The following is a 24,599-nucleotide window of genomic DNA, read 5'->3' on the forward strand; positions in this document are numbered from 1 at the left end:
AAAATGTCTCCCGGCGGTCAATAGAAAGACCAACTCCGTTCAATAATGGTCTAAATGAAGGAAACTGGAAGCTGAAGAACAAATTGATTTATTTCACTGCTAAGCTACGTATACCCTTCTTTATTTGTCTGTTATTTATCTGATCTGTTTTTCCAAAAAGGGCAAATTTGCAGCATCAGTACAGCAATATTGATTGATGCCTCTGTGTTTTACATTGCAGGATTTTCTCAGTACTAATTTATATATATACATCTATCCATTATCTGTACACACTTTATCTTGTACAGGGTCACGGACTGGTCACTGGACAGGTTGATAGTCCATCACAGGGCCAACACAGAAGGACAGACAGCCACTCATGCTCAAATTCACACCTGCAGTCCATTTAGAATCAATACAAACAATAATCTCATTATAATATTGCAATAGACAGTAATTAACAAATATTTTCTTGATAACAATTCAATCAGTATTTATACAAAGGGTTTTTACCGGGTGAGGCTCAAGAATACTGTATAAAAATGTTAATTATTTCAGAGTTATTACTCTGAAATATTTGTGATGTATTTTAAGTATGCAGAATTTAGGCACAAACTAATTTAGGAATTTAATTGTGGATAGATTTTAGAATAGATCTAAAAACAGTCATTGAATGTAAATTTAGGGGTGCTTGATGCTGTTTAAAAAAAGTGAAATCCATGTAAAACTATGTAAAAAAAATTTAATAGAACATTATAATTGTTTATACAGGAAAAAGTCTCAATGAGGTAACAAAAACTCATAGACGCGCGCACACACACACACACACACACACACACACACACACACACACACACACACACACACACACACACACACACACACAAACAAACAAACAAACAAACACAAACACAAACACACACTGAAGCATTGTTTACAAGAGGTGAAGGAGTGGTGTCTGACCGCAGCAGGAGAAAACAGTGTCACCCCCCCTCCTTGGAGAACAGTCAGATAAGATAATGGATCAATGCCGAGAAAACACAGCTTGGCAAGGTCATCGCATCCTTCTGCCATATCACCGGCTTTAGTAAGTGCTGAGGATCCAATGGCTTCCCTTTGATTGGCACCACGGGAGGTGGTGGACTTGATGCTGTGCTTATCTACTGTTTCCACAAAGGACGAGCTGGCATGTTGGCCAGAGGCGGAAAAGACAACATCAATACAAAATTCAAGGACTCTCCTTCAAATAAACTAGAAAGCTGGGAAATTAATACACATCTAACTGAACTAAATACACGATGATCAAGTGTGGCACATGTAAGCACTGAGTCACAGTTTATCCCATATGAAGAGTCTGGGGGACGGGCGCTCCTCTGCTCAGTTTCAGTGTGTCAAAGTTGGCTTGGGGAAGCGGAGAACAACAGAGACGGGCAACACAGTATCATTTTGGCAAACACGCAGTAAATGTTGAGTACAGCAGTGAGCTGCTGTTCCACAATCCAGCAGGATTCATTGTTTGGTATCAAATCTGTCTGCAGTCACTGGAGCCAATCCAATGTATTGTATTGGCCATCTGTGGAGACTCATGTGAAGATAAAGAAGATTAGCCTGTCTTTAAACCACATCAGCCACTCAGGTATATTATTCTATCTCTGCTCTGTGGGCCACAAATGTAACAGAGTTCAGACACGCTAGCTTCAATTTGTTTACTCCCACAGCAGATCCTCACTAAACACCAGTTCAGCTGTCACAAGTTGTTCCTGAAATGGCTGGAAAACTGGTAGCTGTGGGTTGCCACAAGAGCAGAAGCTGTGAGGGTGGTGTTCACTTTTTTCAGAAGCCAGCAGACCTGTAACCTTCAAACTCAGAATCACACACACACAAAAAAATTGTTTTTTATTTCAGCTGGCTAGTTCCTAACTCAGAACTGAATGTGCTTAGCTTTGACTAACTCGAAAGTAAAACAGTGATTTGTGTTTCAGCTGTCAAACATCATTCAATCAAAGCAAGAGGAAAACAGAAATTTTGATCTTCATAAATCTGAGCATTCATGTTGTTCCTGTCTACTCATTAGCCATCATCTGCCCGGGTTTTGTCATTTTTCTCACACGCCCACACACATATTGTTCCTGTTCAAATATCAATCTGAATTCAGGCGCTGCCTTCTGGGATGCTGCCGCTTTTCATTTTTATCCATGACACACACGTACACACATATATTACATGTTCATAAAAAAACATTTTCTTTTACAAGTTCTAAAAGCTTTATTTTCCAAAATCCATCCCTTTTCCTCTCTAAATGTACAGCACTGTAAGTTTATATTTGTTTTTTGTCAATCCATCCATGCGTACAGTGTTTCCTGCTCTCTCGAGCTGTGGAGGGATACCCTGAATGGATGGTCATGTTAGCATTTTCTCAACCTGTCACCCCTGAGAAGGCCTGGCTAATGTGATTTTAGGATATTGTCTAAAAAAGGCCTTGAATTACATGATTAATTCAGTCTTTGTCAACAAGGAGGAAAATAAAGGTCACTCAAAAAGATTTTTGTTTTAAATATTTTCTCTTGTACTTTAAAAAACATATCAGTAAAACCATGTAAATAAATGAACAAACGAAAAAAGAAAGCAAAGCATTTTTCCTTTCCCTGTATGCCGTACAGAGCCTACGATAACATAATCTACTCTCTTCTATGATAGCAGTTCCTTATGATACAGATAACAATAGCAACTCTGGTAAAATCTCTATAGTTACTCTATGATTTCTACATATAATTTGCCTTCTCTAGATTCTTTATTTTAAGAAAAGTATCAGTTCTTTAGGTCAGAGCTCCCACTGAGCGATAGTAACAAACAAACAAACAGTGAAGATTAAAGGCTGGCTGGTTCACTGAGTAGTGCGACTGGGGAGAATCACATTAATATGGCGGGGCGACCCGGTGGCTTCGCCTACCCAGAAAGGCTTGGGAGGAGGAGGGGGGGGGGGGGCAGAGGGACGGGGGGGAGTCCTTAAAACAGAAATGTACATCGGTTTTGTAGAAGCACTATAGTACTGGATGGCAGTTACAGGGTTTTCACGACAGGTGGCACTGCTGCGTCACACACGACTACACATATTGCACAATGAGAAAATGCATAGGATTTGCTCCATTACTGTGATTCAAGAGAACATGATTTGGTATGAGTGTTGAAGGAAGGATGATGCGTGCGCTCCCAGTCCTTACGAGACCTTGCCTTAGAGTTCGTTCTGCCGTAAGGAAGGGGGAATGTCAGCAAATATCCTGGGCGGGAGGGGGAGACGGCACACGAGCATAAACAACAATAAGACAGTTGATGTTGCACTTGTGACACGTATCCAAGACACTTGTCTCTGATGTAAGAATGTTTTGCTCAGTGGAAGTCATACAAAGGTTCTCCTGCTCCACTAAAAAGTGAAAACAGCAATGTCATACGCCGCTGAAGCACCCTCTCTGCAGCGCCAGAGCAGCTATAAATGGAACTTTTCAGTCCACAGTCACAACATGTGGAGACTGACCATGAGCATCGGGCGTCAAGGGCAGCGCCGGGACAACCCACTATTTCAAATGACTCTTCGCTGACAAATCAGAGTTGGCCCTTGGCTGTGTTGGAGTACATAATACATCGTTACAGGTGTGTACAGTATAGAATAGATAAAGCCATTGATACACTGAAAACACATCATAAACATAAACGTACTGAATGTATTGCTTTAAACGTCAGACTTGTCATAGTCATCGATAAAACCATAAAGTGATCATTCTCACCTGATTGTATTTTTTTTTCAAAAGCAAAATTGAAATGGGACTGTAAAACGTACACCTAGAGCCCCCCCCCCCCCCAAAAAAAAAGAAGAAAAAAAAGCTGAATATCAACACAATTTCCATTGCTTTTGTAGGTAATTCAGTTTTAAGGTGCTTTTTAATGTGGTTGCCATGGCACTGTGCTTTGTTCCCTCCCACGCTGTGTGCAGACACTGCAACAGGATGTCAATCAAATGCTGGCTGAGCAGCCTCTCCACCTACTGTCATCCAAACTTCTTATCAAACTCTCAAATCCCATCAAGTCCTCAAGTTATCCGTTGTGTTTTTTTTTTTTTTTTTATGTGTGTGAACATGTGCGCATATGTTGGGTGGGGAGGTAAAGGGTGGAGGGGCGCTTACCCCTGCTCCTCATCATCTCATGCTGAGATAACGGCAGAGAAAATCAAGGGCAACAGCGAGGTGACGACTGGGGGGCGAAGGATGAGAAAAACAGAAGTCACAAGGGGAAATTTGCAATGTAAGATATCCAGAGCTGCAAAAATGTTTTCATGCCGCTAGCTTGGCGAGAACGTAATGCTCAAGTTGTACTGCATGAATGATGCACTGGAGCAAAAAAAAAATCATTCTGAAGACAGATTTGCAAATTGAAACAAAGTCAAGTTGACAAGCTGACCTTTTCTGGACCTTAATGAGTGCTTAATCCTGGGGATACAGGGAGCTGTGACTGTGGCAATGATTCAGAAAGAAAGAGAAAGACATGTTTTAATCAAAAGAGTTGAGGGCTCAGGGAATGGTATTTAGCAGAGGACTGGAGGTGCAAAATGAGGCTAATGGGATTTTAACACATAGACACACAGTATGTAGTTATAGATCCACATACCGCCCACAACGATGAGTCACTTTTGCCCTTCAGAAGCTTAAAGTTAAGAATTGTCCAGGGAGTTGTTTGATAACTGCCCTCACTGACATGCCATGTGACTTCAAATGATTCTTTGAGCCTGGTGGTTGAAAACACTGATCAGCGAGACTGGCTTGTGCAGCCATACAGGTATGGCTCGAGTTCAGCTGCGTTAATGACCTCTGATGACCTTTTATCATATCTCCAAACCAAATAAGTTAAACATGTTTTAAAAGAGCATCAAGTAAAGGGACCTTATTTTGTGGCAACCACACTAAACATACATCTAGACTTGTCTATATTTGTTCTCTAATAAATTACACAATAATATCCATAATCCAAACCATGTTGACCCATGAAATGGCTATAAAAGCGGCCTCGTGCACCACTGTCTGGAGGCCTGTCCTGCTCCTTAGGTCATTATAAGAGGAGCAGAAAGAAGGCATGATGGGGGATCTTGGCCTTTATGATAAGCTCTAAGGCCTGATGGCCTAGTGAGCGTCAGGACTTGTGCACTCTTCCCATTTTAAGTCAGGCGGGCTGCATAGTTTGCGTGTGGCCTTTGTTGTGTGGGTCACACTAAAGGAGGGCCTTGGATTTGGTAAAGGGACAGGGGTGGAGCTCAAATGGGAAGTGGGTCAAGTCTTTAGTAGGGGGAGAAGATGATGGGTGTATGTGTGGGCCGCAGCGGCCCCGGGGCAGGCCGGAACAGTGCGGGGCCCAGGAATGGGGTCTGGATGAAGGTGGTGGTGCCCACTGGGTGGCGCAGAGCCAGTGGGTTAGTTGCCATTGTGCACAGAGTTGGTTGGGTGAGGGGGCTGGGCAGGAAGCCAGTTGTCAAACTCTTGGTCAGCTGCTTCTGCAAGGCCAGTTTGGTCTGGAGAAGACAGGAGGGGGGGGGAACAGGAAGAAGTGAGAGAAGAACACGTTTACAGTACAAACATGTTTCCCAAACCCATGGCCCTTCATTGCACACAGAGCTGTGATAGAGGAATACATGTTCATACTAGACACCAAACAGAACTGGATTCCTGATAGCTTGTTGCACAAACGCTCATCAAACAAATATACAGTTGTATACAAAAGCTCCTGCAGGCAAATTATATATTTGGTGGATTTCTTTTAAGTGATAAGAAGTAAATACAACAGGTGGAGCAGACAAATATTTATAAAAATCATACACTTAATTTTATTACCTTAAAAAATAGGAAAAAAAAAATCTTTCTAAAAGTCTTGATTTAGGAGTTTTCCCTCACTCATGCGCACAGCATGTTTAAGATCCACTCACAGATTTTCAGTGATGTTTAAATCAGAGGACTGTGAGGGCCACCCCAAAAGTTTTAGATTTGATTTCTTGAGGTGGATTTAATGGTACAGTTTGAATTTTTGTCCAAATGCAAGGCCAGCCTCGTTTCAGTTTCACTTTCTTGACTGACTGCATGAAATTTGCATCCAGAATTTGCTGATATTTAACGGGATTCACCCCCCCACCTCTATCCATGCCGGGTACCACTGGCTGCCACAAACCTCAAAGCAGAATATTTTATACTTGAGTGTTTTTTTTTTTTTTTTTCTTCATCAAGTGCTGTTATTTTTCCTGTCCAAACACAACTTTAGTGATAGTGGCCAAAAAGCTTCTCTTTAACTTTGTTTTCAAACCAACTCTGATTCGTCCAGATGCTGCTTTTGTGATGATGCTGCTGGGAATGTTTCCTTCTGGTCACTCACAATATTTTCTTTCTATTTTTTAAGTTCTTCATACAAAACATAAGCAAAGGCTGTTTGCTTCAGAGGTTGTATTGACTTTCTTTCACTTCAGGAGTCATGAAAATACTAATTTGCCCAGGGTGTTTAAACTTGCATGCCACAGCACTCACAGACACACTTAAGCTTTTTTCATCAAGGACAAGGGTTAAATTGAAGGATATAACTCTCAAGGTCTCCAATGTTCAAAGGATAGCTCTGATTTTTTGGTGAAATACTTGACATTGATACACAAGTATTACCTTGTCAAACACTCATCCTATGTGAGCTTGAAATTTGAGTTTAAGTTAACCATAGGTTCTGTCCTCTGGTAATGAACAAACTATAGGAATTTTAAAGCGTGTGAGTAAGAAATTGATACTTAAATGTAATATTTCAAGAATCATGGTTTAGCTCATGACCACAAATTCTAATTATTTCGACTTGGTTTCTGAGAAATCATGTTTTATACATCCCTGTGGTATGACAGTCACAAATACCACAATATCAGTGAATCTCCGTAATTGTGATGAAAAGCTATAGTCGACAAATTAATCTAAATATGATATTATTTGAGTTGCAAATTTCTTTATAAATTTTTCTCCTGTGACATCATTTTAAGATTTGTGATTAAAAGTTTCTTTCTGAGATGTATGCCCAAAAATCTCCAATTTTTAACAGAGATTAATGCCCATAAATAGTGAATGGGATGTTTTTTCTACCAGAACCAAGGGTACCCTAAATAGCATCTTTCATTTAGTTATGAAACTGATATTAACACCGGTGAGTAAAAAGAGAAGCATCACATGTAAAAAAACAACAACATCCACAACAACAAAAATCAGAATTATCCTTTTAATATAAATACGATTTCTTTGTTACGCTCAGTCCCCTGCCCATGGCCAAGCCAAAAGTTCAGCCACCTGAAGCTCTCCAATCCAACCCCAGTCACGGCCTCTCCTGGCACTGACCTGCGAGGAGAGCGAGGTGAGGTTGTACTGGCTGAACACTTTCTTCATGGCAGACACAGCCACGCCTGCATAGCCACTCCATCTCACGTTCTGCAGGATGGAGGAGAAGGAGGAAGGGGAGGAGGAGGAGGAGGAGAAGGAAGAGAAGGAGGAGGAGGAGGAGAGATGGGGGAGGTTTGTATATGACAGGAGCAGAGAAGTGATTAATCTGGAGTGCTGATTCAGGCTGTCGTTGTCAGAGCTGGTCAGTGCGGAGAGCAGGGCTATTTCTGATCTGTCTCAGGGGTAGCTGACTCACTGAGTACAAAAGTGTGCTTAACCTCTGACAGTACAGGCACACAGGCACGCTGCCTCACCAAGACATAAAAGCCCATAAGCGCAACGTAATGAGATTCGTGTGTTTGTGTGTGTGTTATTAACTGTTTGTTTGCTGGGGCTGGGGTCAAATCAGTTAACTGCAACAGAGATTAAATTAAAGCCTGTGTTTAAAAAATGAAATTGTTTACAAGTTTGACAGAATTTATTCCAGTTTTTGAAAATGTGTACAACATGTTCAAGCGTATCTGCTGTAGGCTAAGAAAAAGGCAATTATGCTTTGTTTGTCCTCCTTAAGTGAGTGTGTGCACGCGTGCATATTTGCGTGACAGCGTTGTGTTTGTCTGTGTCTTTGTGCGGAGACTTACCGCTAAGCTGGAGCTTGGCTGGCTCTTGCTGTGAGGGGTAAATTTGGGTTTGGGTGGTTTTCCGGCCAGCCTATCCTTGTGCCTTCTGCTATTCATGTGCTGCCGAGACCAGCAAGAAATACCATTAGAAAGCTAACAAGCATCTGTTGTGCCACCGTGGAAAAACTTGTTATCTGCTGAATTAATAATGGATACACATCGAGGAAGACTGAAGTGCACCGAAATTACATCACATTACTTTTCAACCGCTGCTACACTCCCTCTCTGGCTGCAGTACTTACAGGCTTTGTGTCCACCTGGGACAGAGGATGTCTATATAAGACGGGTAGAATACATTTAAGGCTAAAGCAGTCCAGGTGCTCACACGTACCACTATATCCTGTATCTATTGCACTTTCCACTCCAGCATAGACGGTCCCATGACACAGATGTAGTATTTAATGAACATCAAAAGCACAGAAATCACTTCCCCAACCGATAGAACCAGAATGAATACAGGAGGCATTGGTAGTAAATAACTCCCTGCTCGCTGAACAGTTAGTTAAAGCATCAGATGAGATCTGTGTAATGTTGAAAAATAGCAGCATGAATGTACTCTGCACTCATAACCTGCTTTCAATGGCTTCATTCATGTGGCTGTAAATGAAATTGCTCCTTTGATTTAAACTCAACACACATTTCCTCCATCAAGGCAACGCTCAAATTGTCTCTCGGATTAAGTAAGGTCTTTAAAATCCCATCATGCATATTTATCACTTCAATACACATCATTTTTGTTAGCTTTTATAATTGTGACATTACAGGCCAACGTGATCCATGTTCAATATGTAACATCAATCTCTTGGTTGTCTGAGGTAATTTCTAACTATGTGCAGGCAGTTCTGTTTTCTGATTAATTCTGCAGCCACATCATCTGTCTGTGGAGGTGAGGTAATTATATGCAACATTTTCACCACTGCTTGGCATGATTGGGCTGGAGTGCTTTTTTCCTGCAGAGTCAACAGCACTTCTGTGCCCTTTTGAACAAAATCCTGTCAGGTTAGCAACACTCTCACTTAGTATGCCTTGACAAATCTGCAGGACTCCCCCATGCCCCCGCTTCCCTCCTCATCTTTCATTTCATACAGCACAAGAAGGATAGAGAAGCGCGAGAGTGCTGGCTTTCACCGTTCTGTCCTCCCACTCTCCTACTTTACAGCAGAAACTTTTGAGGTCTTTTATGGAGCCAAAAGTTCAAGAACGTCACAGGGATCTGGAGGTTTGGGCTGCTGCCACTATGCCATATTCACATTTCTGACATTTCTGACATTTCTGACCGTTTCACTCACTCAGAAGTTATACATTTTCATCTGGAGGATTTCTTTCATTGTATTTATTTGTACCAAACTAATGCAAAAATCTTAATATTTCTTCAACCTGGCTCAGTTGGGTCTCGGAGTTCACGAAGATCTCACACACTTCACACTGGAAGTTCTTGCTGGGCACCCCGACGCTGCCTTTGCTACCCAGCCGCTTGCTCTTGCAGCCCGCACGAGCTGCCACCACTTTCCCCCTGCGTCGTGGCAGAACGCTGTGACCCTCCAGCATCAGTTTGTGCTTTGTACCTGGAGGAGAGAGCAGTGAGTTCACAGGTTTGTCGTTGTGCAAAATAAATATTACAGGCTTCAATCTGCATGCCGATCCAAAAATCTATTGCAAATGCAAAAATGCAAAACATTGAAAACACGATTGTTTTAAGGAGAAAAGTGAGAGCTTCAGTGTGGCTTCATGCTCTCACCGCTGTTATGTGCTTCCAGTTGGGAGAGAGAGTTGACTGTGACTTTACAAACAGGACAATGGAGGTGAGCTTTGCTCTTCTTGGGGTCTTTGTCGTCATCTGCACGCGGCTCCCCGTTTGTGCTCGACGCGTCTGCGTGGACGCCTGACTCACCGGTCGCACCGGCAGCCTCTGCGGCCTCGAGGACTTCGGGGGCGCTGGTGTCTGACGCCGTCTCGGAGAGCTGTGAGGAAGGCGAAATCTGAGGAGGGGAAAGGGTGACCAGCTCTGCGGAGGAAACCTCAGATTCTGGCGTGAGCATAGCCAAGCTCGTGGGACTGTCCTCGAGCTTCACCTCCACGTTGGCTGGTTCCAGATCAGACTGAAGACCTAAAATAAGAAATAAAAGAGAATATGAGCAAACTGTGATTCATTGAACACGAGGGCTGACTGTTAGTACTTTGGTAGAAACTTATAGTGGGAGGAGGTGTAGGTGTCACTCTTAAGAATTTCTTACCCGGTAACTGAACTGTATAAGACACTAACAATTACACAAAGCAGAGTTTAAAAAAAAAAAAAAAAAGTCATGACCTCTAAAAAAAATAAGACAAATATAGCGTTAAATGGTATTACATTCCTTGTGTAAATATCTGGGTCTAGTCACAGTGCATTAGGGATTTTTTTCCAGTCCTTACGCCAGGTTAATTTAAAAACTATTGGAGCATTTTACTAATCGACATTCACCATCTTATGAAGTATGAAGTATGTTGAAAACCAAGCTGTAAACAACAGAAACCCTTTCCCAAAGTCAACAAAGTGCATCGCCATGTTAGCTAATTACTTTTTAATTTTATTTTCTGCATTATTCTTATCATTATTAAAACAAACGCTTGACTTCAACATCATCGTACTTCGTCACCCCCAGTGGTTTCTAATTGGTCCATCCTTCAGAGTGGCTGAGCAAACCTCCATGCTTACAGAGGTTCCAGACTATAATCCCACTGAAGTGGGCAACTAAGAAAAATGCCCTTGAACACTTAACCAGCAAAGCAGTCTTAAAATTGACTTTTTTATTTTAAATGCAAATGTCAAAGTTGACTGAGATAATCTCCATGTAACCATTCCTCTTGTAGTAAAATATTGGCTGCCGTGTTAAGAGTGCTTTTCAAGTGCTAGCTTTGTGGCCATGTCTGATATAACATTAGCCTTTGTTTTAAAACGTGGAACACACTGGATTAGAGTTGGTTGAGGCAAGTAAATGCCATCAGCCTCCATCCCACCTCCTCTTTCTCTTCCCTCTCATTCATTCTCCCTCTCTATTCAAATATCAAGTGGACCTGTAGTCTCAGTCAATACAAACAAACCCATCGACTGCCGTGCCCAGCCGATAAGTCACTGGAGATCCATTACACATCTCCCCTTCACCCCACTGCCCTCCCGAGGGAGTCACACACTTCACCCCAGAGCACTGAGCGCCACGCTCACTGAATACTGAATATCTCCATTTCATTTAGTGAGCTTTTCTCCCTGTGTATACACACACCCACACCCGCACACCCACGCGCACACACACACACACACACACACACACACACACACACACACACACACACACACACACACACACACACACACACACACACACACACACCACAGTGCAACTGTGCTCCATTGATTGTCCCTTTTAGGTGAGAGTAAATTCATCATTGGAGATAAGGGTCTTCCACTCTCCTTCCCCCATGAAAAAAATAAACTATAGGAGCAAGATTAGACAGTCCCCTCGCTGTAATGAGAGTGACCCTTGAGGGATTTGAGCTCTTCTCTAGGTGGGGGGGGGCAGCGGCAGGTATGATCCTGAGCGTATGTGAAAGACAGGGCCACCTGAGAAGTCTCTAGAAGAGAGATACTGATCAATGGATTTAGCAGGAGTCTTACAGAGGAAGACATAGAGGTTGGTGGAAATGAAAGCCGTCTTAAAATCCAAGGATTCAGATCACGAGGGAGCTCATTCAGTGGCGAATCATTTCAAATATACCTGCTGAGATTCAGATATCTTAATTTTTGGGAAAAACCAACGGCTAGAAAAATCTTGAATTTTCAACCATTACATTTAAAACCTTGTTGAAATGATTAGTCAATTCGTTAATAAATCCATTTGAATAATCATTTCAGTCATTTATCAAGCTGCCGAGCTACTTCACTGTAGTTCTGAGTAAAATGGCAAAGGGTTAAACAGATTACTGACGGATATCGATTGATCTATCTAGTTCTCTGTCTCTATATTCCATTAGTCATTATATAAACAAAAACACTAACTTTTTAAATATAAAAATAATGAAAGTGGAAACGGGCCTCTTTCTGGTCTTTTGGATTCAAATACCTGCTACTTTTTCCAACACTGAATTCAAATATTAATACATTTCTTTGGGTTTTGGATTGTTGTTTGGACAAAACAAACAATTTCTAGATGACACCTGTGAAAAATTGTGATGGGCAGTATTTTCTTTAATTAATGCAATGACTCCCACTCTTCCATAAAAAAAAGCCTCCTGTCTCTTCTTGTCAGTTGTCCCACTTGCCCTCTGACCATCTATTTTCCTTCTGACTGCCTTTGCTCTGACAGTTTTGTCAGACTAAAGTGCCAGCAGTCCCTCTGTGGAGTAAAAATACACAGCAGCAAATAATGGATATCTGGATCAATGTTTACAGGTATCATCAGCTTTATTTAACCTGAAAATAATTTAAGTTTTTAACAGTCCAAACCTGAAGGGCTTAAACTCATCTTAAACCACAGCCAAACAGCAGATGAATATTAATATCGGACTCATTATTCACACGCTCACATACACACCCAGATACCGAGCACTTGATTTATCAGGCAAGCGCTGATCCAAGACAGCCTCAGAACGTAAACAACTTCCCTGGGGAAAGATTCTTGCTTTAAATCATCATTACTGTGGTGACAGACAAGAGTCCCCACAAAGATGCTTTCAACAGTGGAGTCAATCAAAGCCGAGGGTGATTGATGCTTGTCATGATTGATGCACGTTCTCCGTCTCTTGGCACTGGCCTGGTAGCCTTTCATTTGCTCGCTCGCTGTCCTTTGTTGGTCTGAGATGTGGTTTATAAGCATCGATTTGTCCTTTTGTATGATTGGAAATTTTGTCTCTGCCCTTACTGATCAGCTTCCTATACCACAGATTGTTGTGCTACCATACATGACAGAATATCTCCTGTATAATAAGTAAGATATGTCAGAAAGGTTTGGTGTAAAATAAACAAAATAAGATTATAGGACACTTATTGGTAGCTTGAAATAGAAAATACAATGGTTGTCACTTCCCTTCTAAATGACACACAGCACTATCAACAGAATATAATTGTTTCCCAACACCTTCCAAACAAAAACTACTTGATTAGGGTTACAGAAAGAAGGTTAAAATGGTTTGAGTTAAGGTGGTCATGGTTAAAATAACTTTTTGTGGCCCAAATCCTCTACCCCAGCCTCCTTTTTCAATGGACTCTGTAGCTCTGAATTCACATCACTGTACCTCCATCTTTTCTTTAGATGCACAAGAGTCATAATTCCTAAATGTTGTTTCTGGGCATTTGAAAAAACGATTGATGCTCTTGCTTTCTTGGGAGGAAAGTGCCAAATACACAGCAATTCACCTGACAGTAAAGAGGATATCCCCACTGGTGTAGAGGATGAGCTGGAACTTTAAAGTGCCTTTCCTGGCATTGATCAAACCTCTAAAAACTCCTCTCTTTTCAACAAAATTACAACATTTAAAAGATTTTTTTTTCAAAGATTTTCAATTTAAGGTCCTGCATTTTTGTCTCACCTTGTCATACTGCTATTAAATGTGGATGTTTTGCAATTCTAGGTACTCTTAATTATTCTGTGATAAGTGTCAAAGGCCAATAAATACTTTTGATTTGTGTTCAAAGTACATTTTGAGCTCTATTCAGCGCCTCATGGTCAGAAGGTGGTGTGTGAATAGTTACTGCCTCCTGTGTCTAAATGTGCATTAGTAGGTATTCTGATGGAACTGAAGAGGCTGAACTTGTGGGTTCAGAGGAGGTCTGTTTATTCTGAGTCAGACAGTCAGTGCACTTGGAGCGGCCGCCGACAGGTGTGTTATTGGTTCCTGATGGCAGACAATGTGGGCATTAACCCTCAGACAGCTCCCCACCAACCCTTAGTTTCATGGCAGACATAACTCACTTCATAGAGTGTTAATTTGAAGTGCTATTCCATTACAGTTTGGCATTGTGGTGCATGCCAGCACTGGCTCGCACTGCTGCATTTCAATTTCACATTAGGCCAATCACACAATTGGGCTTATTAAAGAGTGTTCCTCGGCACAAATTGCCTTGGAACTGTAAAATTATTCACAGCATAAAAACTAGCAATGACTTATCTACTTTCTCTTTCCGCTGACCCCCAACCCTCCTCCATGTTCTCCCTCTCTCATTCCTTCCTCTCTCCCTCAGTTTCCGTCATTCATTTCATCTTATCTTTAATTTTCCACTCATCATTTCGTTTCGTCTCCGCCGCTGCTTTCCTCTTTCAGAGCCCTCCTTTGCAACGGCAGAATATTAAAATGAGATTTGATGAGAGCGTTATCAGACTCTCAGTCTTTTGTCCACTTTCTCCTTTCTGAAGGAGACTCTTAGTGCTCAAGGCAAAAAAAAAAAGAAAGTGTGTGTGTGTCCATTGGCACATGAACATATCTCTCAGGGGGATAAAATATAAACTGTCTCCCTCGTCTACCTTCATATCTCTTCTCTGATGTTCCATCTCGCATCCAAGCACATTTTGAAATTCTTCTCAGATAGCGATCTTCTCCCAGGCAGGGAAGTCAAAAAGTCAAAGAGGGAAGGGAAAACGGCTGTTCCCCTTCTCCATTCCCATCACCCTGGGTGGATAAATGAAAATTGTGGATCCAGACAAGTGCAACATGACCTGGTAGTGGGCTCACTCTGCAGTCAAAATGCCATCGGAACAATTCATGCTCCTTGGAGCTAAAGCTGCTGCGGTGTGGAAAAGTCAACATTCATTTTCTGATGAAAACCAATGCACCCCTCTTCCTTTATCAAAACATAATATATCTATATTTACACCACCGATGTGAAAACGTTTGAACTTTTTTGCAAAAGCAGATGAGTGCCTTTGATTTCTTTCAACTTTATTTTCTATTTGACAGCCCATTAAATGAAAGCTCTCACCACTCTTTGGCTCCCTCTCAACTCAACCAGCACTGTGTCATTCTTTTCATGCTGCACAAATACACCAATTCTGTTTCTGCAACTACCCTCTCCATCTAACCGAAATAGATAGGAGAGAGCTGGAGGGGCGGAGGGAGGCGGAGCCAAGTGCTGGAAATTAAGAGGCAAAGGGGGGTAAAAACGATCCTGGTGAGGTTCCAATCAATCTCAGCCAGCCTCTTTATTTACGCAACATCACTCGCTCCCTGACTTCCCACAATCCCACAACTTTGCAGCCTTCTATCCATCACTATGGTGCAGGGGCACAGGGGCTATGCCAGATAAGTTCTGCCTGGGAACAATGCGAGTTGAAAATGTGGAGGTTTAAATGCACAGAAACACAGAGGGGGCTAGGAGGGCGAGAAGGTGAAGGATTAGGTGTGCAGAAGATGTAATCTCAAAGTGCAACACAATGGAGCAGAGGGAAAGAGATAAGGGCAGCCAAGATATGGAGCAGAAGGATGGAAGCTGTCAATAACATGAGAAGTTGGCTGGTGGAGGGGGTTTGAAAAGATGCAGTGGAGCAGAAGGGGGAATTAGACAAACCTAAGAGTGATAGTCTGATCATCGAGAATGTGAAGAAGGGCGGAGAAGCATCGGTTACAAATATCACACTCTTGCTGCTGCCTTTTTTCCCCCGCCTCTCTATCACGATACCTACTTGTTCCCTCTGCCAAGCTTGTATCCATAAGTGCAGGAAGAGTTGCCTCAGAAGTGGATGTCTTGCTTCTGTCCCGGTCCCGGTCTCTGTCTCGGTCTCGCTCCCTCCCCGTGGATGAGGCCTCACCAGTTCGTCGCTGCCTGTTCTTCTGGGCCTCCGTGGCTTTGAGTTTCCGGGCGTGCTTGTGGCCTTTATAGTGGGCTTCGGCTTGGTTCTGTGGGGAAAAAATATGAGAGAAAACCAGGTTAAAAGGAAAAAAAAAGCAGAAAGACTCTACGCATTATCTGCTGGAAGGACTGCAGTCCACGTGCAATAAATGTTAAAATGCACGCGCCTGAATATTGGCTCTCTCTCTCGGAGGCATACACAGGCTGTAAAGAGGAGAGTCTGTTTCCACCTGATAACAGCGCTGGGACATTGGGAGGCCAGAGGTATAATTGCATGCGTAATATGCAACAAGAGAGAGGATTCCATCTCTACAACTACCCTATTAATGTGCACTGTGAGAGTCAGCCTCTGCAAAACCAAGGGACATGTGGCAATACATACTAATGTTACACACATTTGAGCACTCACGAGCGCAAGAACACCACAAACGCAAATCAGACCCCAAAACACATTGTGACTGACTGCATTGCAGCAATAAACACGCAAGTTATCCCTCAGGGAGCATCACGATTTACCTTCACATTCTCATCACTCTGCTGAATCCGAGAACAAAGCCCCTGTTGTCAGAGCCAGTGTGGATACATAGGAATAGCAGAGAAATCAATACAGAGATCACTCATTAAAAGCTAAGACAACCTCTGGGGATCATCTCTCATCAGCTCGTGGTCCGGATAGAACATAATTACAGAGGGTTAGGAGCAGAATCCACACAGTTTGAGGGAAAAAAAAAGTTATACAAAAATCATTGATTCAGTGCAAGCATTATTAAATGAGTGTTGTTTCAAATTATATCCCACAGGAAAAATAAATTCCCCCACAACTTTTAAGGAATGCTGAATAATGTGGACATTTTCGTACCCTCCGTATTAAGGAGGTGGATGGATTAAGGATTAAGTAATAGCTTTTTCTTGTGGTGCAAGGTGTGGTGCGGCTCAGAGACAGCGATCCTTCTTCCCGAGCCGTCTTCCATTTACCACTTCTACGAGGGAGAAATCATGCAAATCCCCTGGCACTAAACAACTCGAGTAGAGAGACTGGACATTTCTCCGCAGGACTCCTGAGTGAGGAATAAATACATGAAGAAATGAGAACTTTTAAAGACTTTTTCACTCAGAGCAAAATGCAGATTTCTCTGATTATCACAGATTCAGCAATACATTAAAGGTCCCACAAGCACTAAAAAACTTGCAGAGATACAATTTCTGGGGCAAACAAACACCAATCTAATGTAAAACAGCAGCATTCTGGCTATTAAGTGTTAACCTTGCACACCTTGAGACCCTTAATGGTGTGCTATACTGTGGGCCTCTAAACAATGTGGCTGTCAAAGCATCTGTTTAAAAAAAACTGAGATGCATGAGCACATCGTGTGACAGATCTGCTGTGAAAAAGGCTGCGGAGAATAGTCGTGACGAATTCAGCCAGTGCCTCCTTCAGCAGCAACCCCTCTACATTCGAGTGAGTCTCAGTGGAGGCCGAGGGACAAGGTGTGAAATGAGCTTTGCTTTTTCACCAGTCGACCCAGAGAGACTACAGGGAGATATAGGAAGTCTTCAAAGGGATTCTAGATTGTCCGGTGATTAAGAGATCCCCGGGGTAAAAGCAAACACGGAGCTGTATCTGGTACATATGTTCAGAGGAACTGAAACATGCTCCCTCTCATGAATGCTCTCTCCAAAAACTGACCAAGAAGAAAATCTCACAGAGAGGAAGAGTTAATTCAACAATCACTGAGCTGCCTCATTTCATTGGTTTTCCTTTAATTTGCTAACTATATTGGGTGGATGCATAAATATTTCCTTTCCTATCAACATTGTCACAGTTGTCAAAGATTCAATTCAATTTTATTTTATTTATATAGCGCCAAATCACAACAGGGGTTATTTCATGGCACTTAACAGATTGAAGTCCTGACAGCAGAACTGTATAGCATTATACAGAGACACCCAACAATTCAACAATTCCCACATATGTTAGGAGGAAAAACTCCTCTTTAAGGGAGAAAAACCTCCAACAGAGGGAAGGAAAAACTCCCTTTTAACAGGAAGAAACCTCTGACAGAACTAGGCTCAGAGGTGGGCGGAGCATCTGCCTCAACCGATTGGGGTGAGGCGAGAGCAGAGAGAGAAAAGGACAGCATAGAGATCCAAAACATGAACTGTATGGAGAGGCAACAGACAATAAGCAAAAACTATGGGAGAGAAAAAGCATGAGATGTAATGGTGAGATATGAGTGTATAGAGAGTAAAAGAGTGCGAGGAAAGAAGCTCAGGGCATAACGAGGCCCCCCAGCAGCCTAACTAAGGGATGGTTCAGGTCCACCTGAGCCAACCCCTACTATAAACTTTATCAAAAAAAAAGTTATAAGTCTAACCTTAAAGCTAGAGATGGTTTCTGCCCCTCAAACCCAAACTGGGAGCTGGTTCCACAGGAGAGGAGCCTGAAAACTGAAGGATCTGCCTCCCATTCTACTTTTGGAAACTCTGGGAATCACAAGCAGGCCAGTGTTCTAAGAGCGAAGTGCTCTGTCAGGATAATATGGCTCTATAAGATCTCTGAGACAAGATGGAGCCTGGTCATGAAGAACTTTGTAAGTCAGCAGGAGAATATTAAATTATATTCTTGATTTAACAGAAAGCCAATGAAGAGAAACTAATACAGGAGAAATATGATCTCTCTTGCTAAATCCCGTCAGTACTCTTGCTGCAGCATATTGGATCAACTGCAGGGTTTTTAATGAGTAATTTGGACATCCTAGCAACAAGGATTTACAATAATCCAGCCTGGAACAAAATGCATGAATTAACTTTTCTGCATCTCGCTGAGGAAGGGTTTTCCTGATTTTATTAATATTACATAGATGAAAGAAGGCAGTCCTGGAGACTTGCTTTATATGTTGACTAAAGGACAAATCCTCATCAAAGATGACTCCAAGGTTCCTCACAGTGGTGCTGGAGGCTAAGACGATGTCATCAAGAGTAACTAAGTGATTACCAAGTACAATAACTATTATTATTATTATAATAATAATAAAGTTTTGTCTGAATTTAGAAGCAGTACATGTTTGGTCATCCAGGCCTTTATGTATTTTAGACAGAATTCCAGTTTTACTAACTGATTCGTTTCATCTGCTTTTATAGAAATATATAGCTGCGTATCATCTGCATAACAATGGAAGTTTATGCAGTGCTTCCTGATGATATCGCCTAATGGAAGCATGTACAAAGTGAAAAGTATTGGGCCTAACATTGAGCCTTGGGGAACTCCATAGCTAACTCTTGTTTGTCTGGAAGACTCATTGTTGATATGAACAAACTGAAATCTATCTGATAAGTAGGATTTAAACAAGTCTAATGCAGTTCCTTTGATCCTCGCAACATCTTCCAATCTCTGTAATAAAATCGTGTGGTCAATCATATCAAAAGCAGTACGGAGGTCCAGAAGAACAAGTAGAGACAAGTCCATTATTTGAGGCTATTAGAAGAAGATGGTTTGTAACTTTCACCAGTGCTGTTTCTGTGCTATGACGTACTCTAAAGACTGACTGAAAATCTTCAAACAGACCATTCCTTTGTAAATGCTCACAAAGATGATTTGCAACAACTTTTTCAAGGATTTTAGAAATAAACGGCAGGTTGGAAATTGGTCTGTAGTTTCCTAAAACAGCTGTCTGTCTTGCTGCACTGTTCTATAAATACATGCAGCCCAATTATAGTCTAGCATGGCAATATGTTACATGCTGAACAAGAGGAGTGATACAAATTGTTTTTCTTAAGCAGGTACATAAGTAGAAATCATACTGTAACAATACTCAACACTTCTACTGTTCTCACACTGTAGGCCTATTTAAAAATATTTCAGCCAAACTTTGAATGGATTATAGACACTTAAAATACCCTAAAAATACAAAACTGTTTATACTAGTCAAGTCCTAAACATAGACACTACATTATCCAGAAATTCTCGATGATGACATATGAAACTGCATCAATAATGGATCCATCCAACCATCCATGTCCTCCTCCGCACTCTGACTCTGTTCCCTCTTGTTACTTCATCACATTAACCTTTTTCTTCCACCCTGATCATGCATGCGTTTACATTTCACACCTTTACGAGGCAAAACGTGACCCTGACAAGATATCCTCTCGTGGATTGACAGGTGTATTACACACTTTGGCATGACACCTGGCTGGGTCTGAAGTGTGCTCTTTCTATCCACACCCAACAGCAAAGCCACAGTGCAATGATACACCCTGCAGTACACCTCTACATCTCTGCTGCAAGTCCTCAAAAATAACATTGCCAGCTGGTGTTAAATTGCTTTTTAAGGTCAAATTTGAGCTATATTGAGCCGCAGAGTAAGCTTACTTATTTCTCCGTTGAGCATTATGCATAAAGATAACTTGGTATAATATCTGAGAAAACTCAGAGGAAGGTGCATGGAAGTGTTAGGAAAGTATTTATGCTCTCTGAGAGACAGATAAAGCTACAGTCAGACCTGACACTCCTCTTTAAGTCAGTGTGCGGAGGCAGGGAATGGGATTTGCTCTAGTGTGTGAAGATCACGTCTGCGTCTCCTCTCCCCTCTCAGCTCTCTGTCTCCTGTGCCTCAGACCCTTTTTGAAGATGGAGTCCAAATATAAGTGTGTGTGTGTGTGTGTGTGTGTGTGTGTGTGTGTGTGTGTGTGTGTGTGTGTGTGTGTGTGTGTGTGTGCGTGTGCGTGTGCGTTTTTGATGTGCCCAGACCTGTGATGTCTTAAGGCTTTCTGAACTATTACCTATTTGTTAATTTTGAATATGCATGAAATATCATGGGATGTTTGTCTGTGTGTACTCTCAGTGTGCATGTTTTAATGTGTACTGTATTGTGTGTGTGTGTGTGTGTGTGTGTGTGTGTGTGTGTGTGTGTGTGTGTGTGTGTGTGTGTGTGTGGTGGGGGGGGATGTGGGTGTGGGTGTGTGTGTTTGTGTGGAAAGGATGGCAGAAATGGAATGGGGAGCCGAGAATGCTGCTTCCTGCTGTGGCTGCTGATTGTTTCTGCTCTTTGCTGATAAACGGCAGCTCTCCCTGCTGTCTAATCCCTCATACCAACACAACTCACAGTCACAGTCACACACACACACACACACACACACACACACACACACACACACACACACACACACACACACACACACACACACACACACACACACAGACTACAATGAAAGAAAACCGAACAAACTTCTATATACAGAACTGGGAAAAAAAAAACCAACCTAAATGACCAACTTTTCATTAGCAGAAAGGAATACAGTACATTTACAGTTTGTTTTTGCAAATGCACACAAAGAAATCCACATATACTTTCTCTGCCATGCATCCATAAAACACAATATACACAAACCCACACATACACAGCATACACAAATGGAGTGAGTCAGTGGGGAAGATAAGAGCTGAGGTAATTGTGGAAAGATGATAATAAAACCAGCATTCAAGCTGAAAGCAAAAGGCCAAAACAATGTTGTTCTCTGAGGCTAGACTCACTTTCTAGTATAGAGTGCTTTTACGTTATAAATTACACAGTCTGGCACACTGTCTATTTCTCTCTCTTATTGTTCCACAACCTCTTTATTTTCCACATAAACACCACAGCATAAAGCCAACAAAGCGTTTCTCACCGTCGAGTTAAAGCGCAGGTGGCAAATGTTGCAGGAGATAATCTGTTTCTTCTTGAGGGGCTGAGGGACACCGAATGTGTGGTTGATCACTGCCTTCTGGATGGGGTCCATCTGAGAGAGACAAACAAATGACCAGCACAAACAACATCAGTTCAAAAGGATTTTTAGTTTCCCAAATTAGAAAAGAAATTTCTGCCTCAGAGGTATGGTGAAGCTATTTCTCATAAAGCAGTACAGCCGGCATGACATTACATACAAAAACTTCTACTAGATTTTAATGAGGAAATAATTACAACTACTAGTAATAAATGTCATAATCTGGTTCTAGAATTAAAGAGCATGGGCATCTTTCATGAGTTAGCATTTGCCATTAATGTTGAGACAACCAATTCGTTATTAGGGGTGAAAGTTTAAACTAAAAAAAGTTCATAATAAATACAGTGTACTCATAACTTCATTGACAAGTTTTCTCTTAATTTATTTTCCTGTTGATCTGATGTAAATAAGTCAGATTTACTTGTTTATCACACTACATACTCTTGACACTCCAGCAATCTGTTTTTGGCTAGATTTGAATACTATCAAATTACATGTTTTTCATTAATGCATGAAGTAGCTCCAGTTGTGCATCTTAACTGGTGCAAGGCAATCTGTTTATGTCCATTTTTAAGGGGGGTGTTTGAATCTCATTATGGAAAGTATAATCACAAAATAACCACTGGAATGCACCATTTCATTAAAAGGTAAAACAGAGAAGAATTGACAAGCGGGGGGGATCTTCCAGTGACAGCTGAGCAGGTTTGCGGCTTAAATCTGGAACAAATAAAAACTTTACTCTGTGAATTAGCATGCAGTTGCATTACACGTTGATGTGAAGAGAATACTGCAATGACAGTGTGTGATACTCTGAGATTTATGCAGGCTTTTCTGATCATCAGTATCTCTTTCACCTGCATACACAGAGCAACGTGACCAGTGGCTGTATTTTGATTACAAATGCTCATTAAGAGTTCTGCTGCCAAACTTCCTCTGATGCCCTTCAGATCGAAGAGGTAAGGTGAAAAGGCACAACCTCAGGGGAGAGGTCTACTATATCATGCATGCTAGCTAATTATTGGACCGGTGCTGGCAGTGAACTGCCAGAATGCATAAAATAAATTTGACTATAACAAATACAAAGGTAAATACATTCAGGCTTATTGTTATGCTTCACATCAAATTATGCTTTCTAATGGCTGCTCGGTAGAACAAGGATAAAAAAAAAAAAAACAGCTTTTAAAGGCCTTGAAAAAGTGGATGAGTCAAGGTGGTTTGATGCCTCACAAAATGAAACCACTGTGTGGCTACAACTGAAAAAATAACTTCTAACCACTTCAACCTTATACCTTCATATAAAATAGGGGGCAAAGAGCCTCTTTATTTCGTGTGTGCAGTCACAGAGCTGAGATCAAAGTTTTCTCCATGCCAATTTGTTATAGTACAATAGTGATCAGGTGCAATTAAGTAGACAGAGGAAATATGACAACAGCACTGGTGTATAGATAATTTTAAATAAACCAATAAAACATTATAAAGCAAGAGAACAATGTATTTGACTTACTGCCTAAAGATGATCTAAGATCAGCGTTTCGGATGACACAATATTTTTGTACTGTAGTAACTTGGAAAGTCACCAGTCTTCTCAGGACAATGGAGGTATGTCGAAAATGCGCTTGACTGATCTGCCTCCTTCCCTTGTGCACTGGAGGCGTGATACGTTTTTTAATCATTCCTGTTAGTATGATGACTGTGTTGATCACACACAAATCACAGCATAACTCCACCTGACTTAAAGTTCATTTGATTTTTTTGTGAGGCTGTTTGTTCACATTTGGTGAGTTGAAAATTTGCAGGGTTTAAATCTTTTATTTTTTACTTATGAAGCAAAGACGGGAGATATTCTGCTGGTGTCGCTTTGCCAAATTAGGCGGTCACTGTGTTCAGACAATAATTAAATGTGTGTCAGATTCACTCTTAATGCATTGTAGGTTAAATCATTATTAGGGACTGCCTGTTCTCACAATGAAAGTCCTCATACATCTCACTATTACCAAAACCACTTTTTAATTCAAACATCCAAACCTCAGAAAATAATGCATCATGTTCAGGACAGCAATACAAATAATTTGGAAACTATGGCCTTTAAAAGATGTAAGTTTTCTACATATTAATAGCACACATCGGTGAAAAGACTTCAATCTGCTATGAACAGCAGAGGGAAAGCCTTGGCCTCATTTTAAGATCTGCTTTCCACAGCTGATTTCATTGCAGCCCCCTTCAGTATGGTATCACATATTACAATCACTTTGGATCTTACCCCATGCTGGCACAGGGTTGGACTCAGTCCATTCCTCTGCTCACCTGGGAGAGTTGTGGCAGGACGGCCGGGGAGAGCGCTGTTCTCACAGAGTCAGACAGCCACGCTGACTGGAACCAAAGCGGTGGCACCGCTGACAGCCTCAGCTGCCCAGAGATCAAGGAGCGGTGGTGTATTGATGGCAGTGAGAGTGGCACACTGCCTTGATTTCTCTCTGATACACAGGCCTGAACAACATCAGTTCTCTGAATACCACACAAAGTGCCGCCATGTCCAAGGCACCTGCCTCCTCTGCAAAAGTGGAGTCTGTTTACTATGGATTTCTCAAGGCCAGGTGTAAGAGGGAATATCAACACACCTGACAATGAAACCTCCATGCTGGAGGTATATCTCTCCCTCAGGGCTATCTCAACCTTTGTTGCTTTATTTTGGCCTCTTCTACATGACTCAAAGCTACCTGTGGGAGCAACAGACTTTTCCCTAGACCAGCTGTGGCCCGACCACAGAAACCTAGCTCTCCCAATCCTGCCGCCCTCTGTCCACCTTTGCAGGGCAGGCTGCACACAGCTATTTGTTTTAGGAATCGAAGAATGTGTCCATTGTCTGCCTCCAGCCATCCTGAACCAACTGCTATAAATGCGTCTTTTGTCTGAGACCTCCGTTCTCCC

The 24,599-nt window shown here is 41.8% G+C and overlaps 1 protein-coding gene across 3 annotated transcripts in view; it reads right to left on the reverse strand.

The window, feature by feature from the left end:
- Positions 1 to 2,219: 2,219 nt before the first annotated feature.
- znf385c (zinc finger protein 385C) overlaps positions 2,220 to 24,599 on the reverse strand; it is a 118,718-nt gene continuing 96,338 nt past the window's right edge. For 2 of the 3 annotated variants that reach the window (XM_069148650.1, XM_069148653.1), the window contains 7 exons: positions 21,576 to 21,686; positions 15,742 to 15,955; positions 9,831 to 10,199; positions 9,470 to 9,657; positions 8,054 to 8,152; positions 7,323 to 7,460; positions 2,220 to 5,533 (listed from right to left, as the gene is read on the reverse strand). In XM_069148650.1, coding sequence (XP_069004751.1) covers positions 5,303 to 5,533; positions 7,323 to 7,460; positions 8,054 to 8,152; positions 9,470 to 9,657; positions 9,831 to 10,199; positions 15,742 to 15,955; positions 21,576 to 21,686 — 1,350 coding nt within the window. In that variant the 3' untranslated portion in view covers positions 2,220 to 5,302. The remainder of the gene's footprint in view (positions 5,534 to 7,322; positions 7,461 to 8,053; positions 8,153 to 9,469; positions 9,658 to 9,830; positions 10,200 to 15,741; positions 15,956 to 21,575; positions 21,687 to 24,599) is intronic. The other variant, XM_069148651.1, reaches the window with a different exon arrangement.

The sequence above is a fragment of the Embiotoca jacksoni genome, unplaced genomic scaffold (genome assembly GCF_022577435.1).
Source record: "Embiotoca jacksoni isolate LCO1_2020_lvr unplaced genomic scaffold, fEmbJac1.0.p SCAF_15, whole genome shotgun sequence".
Lineage (NCBI taxonomy): Eukaryota > Metazoa > Chordata > Actinopteri > Embiotocidae > Embiotoca > Embiotoca jacksoni.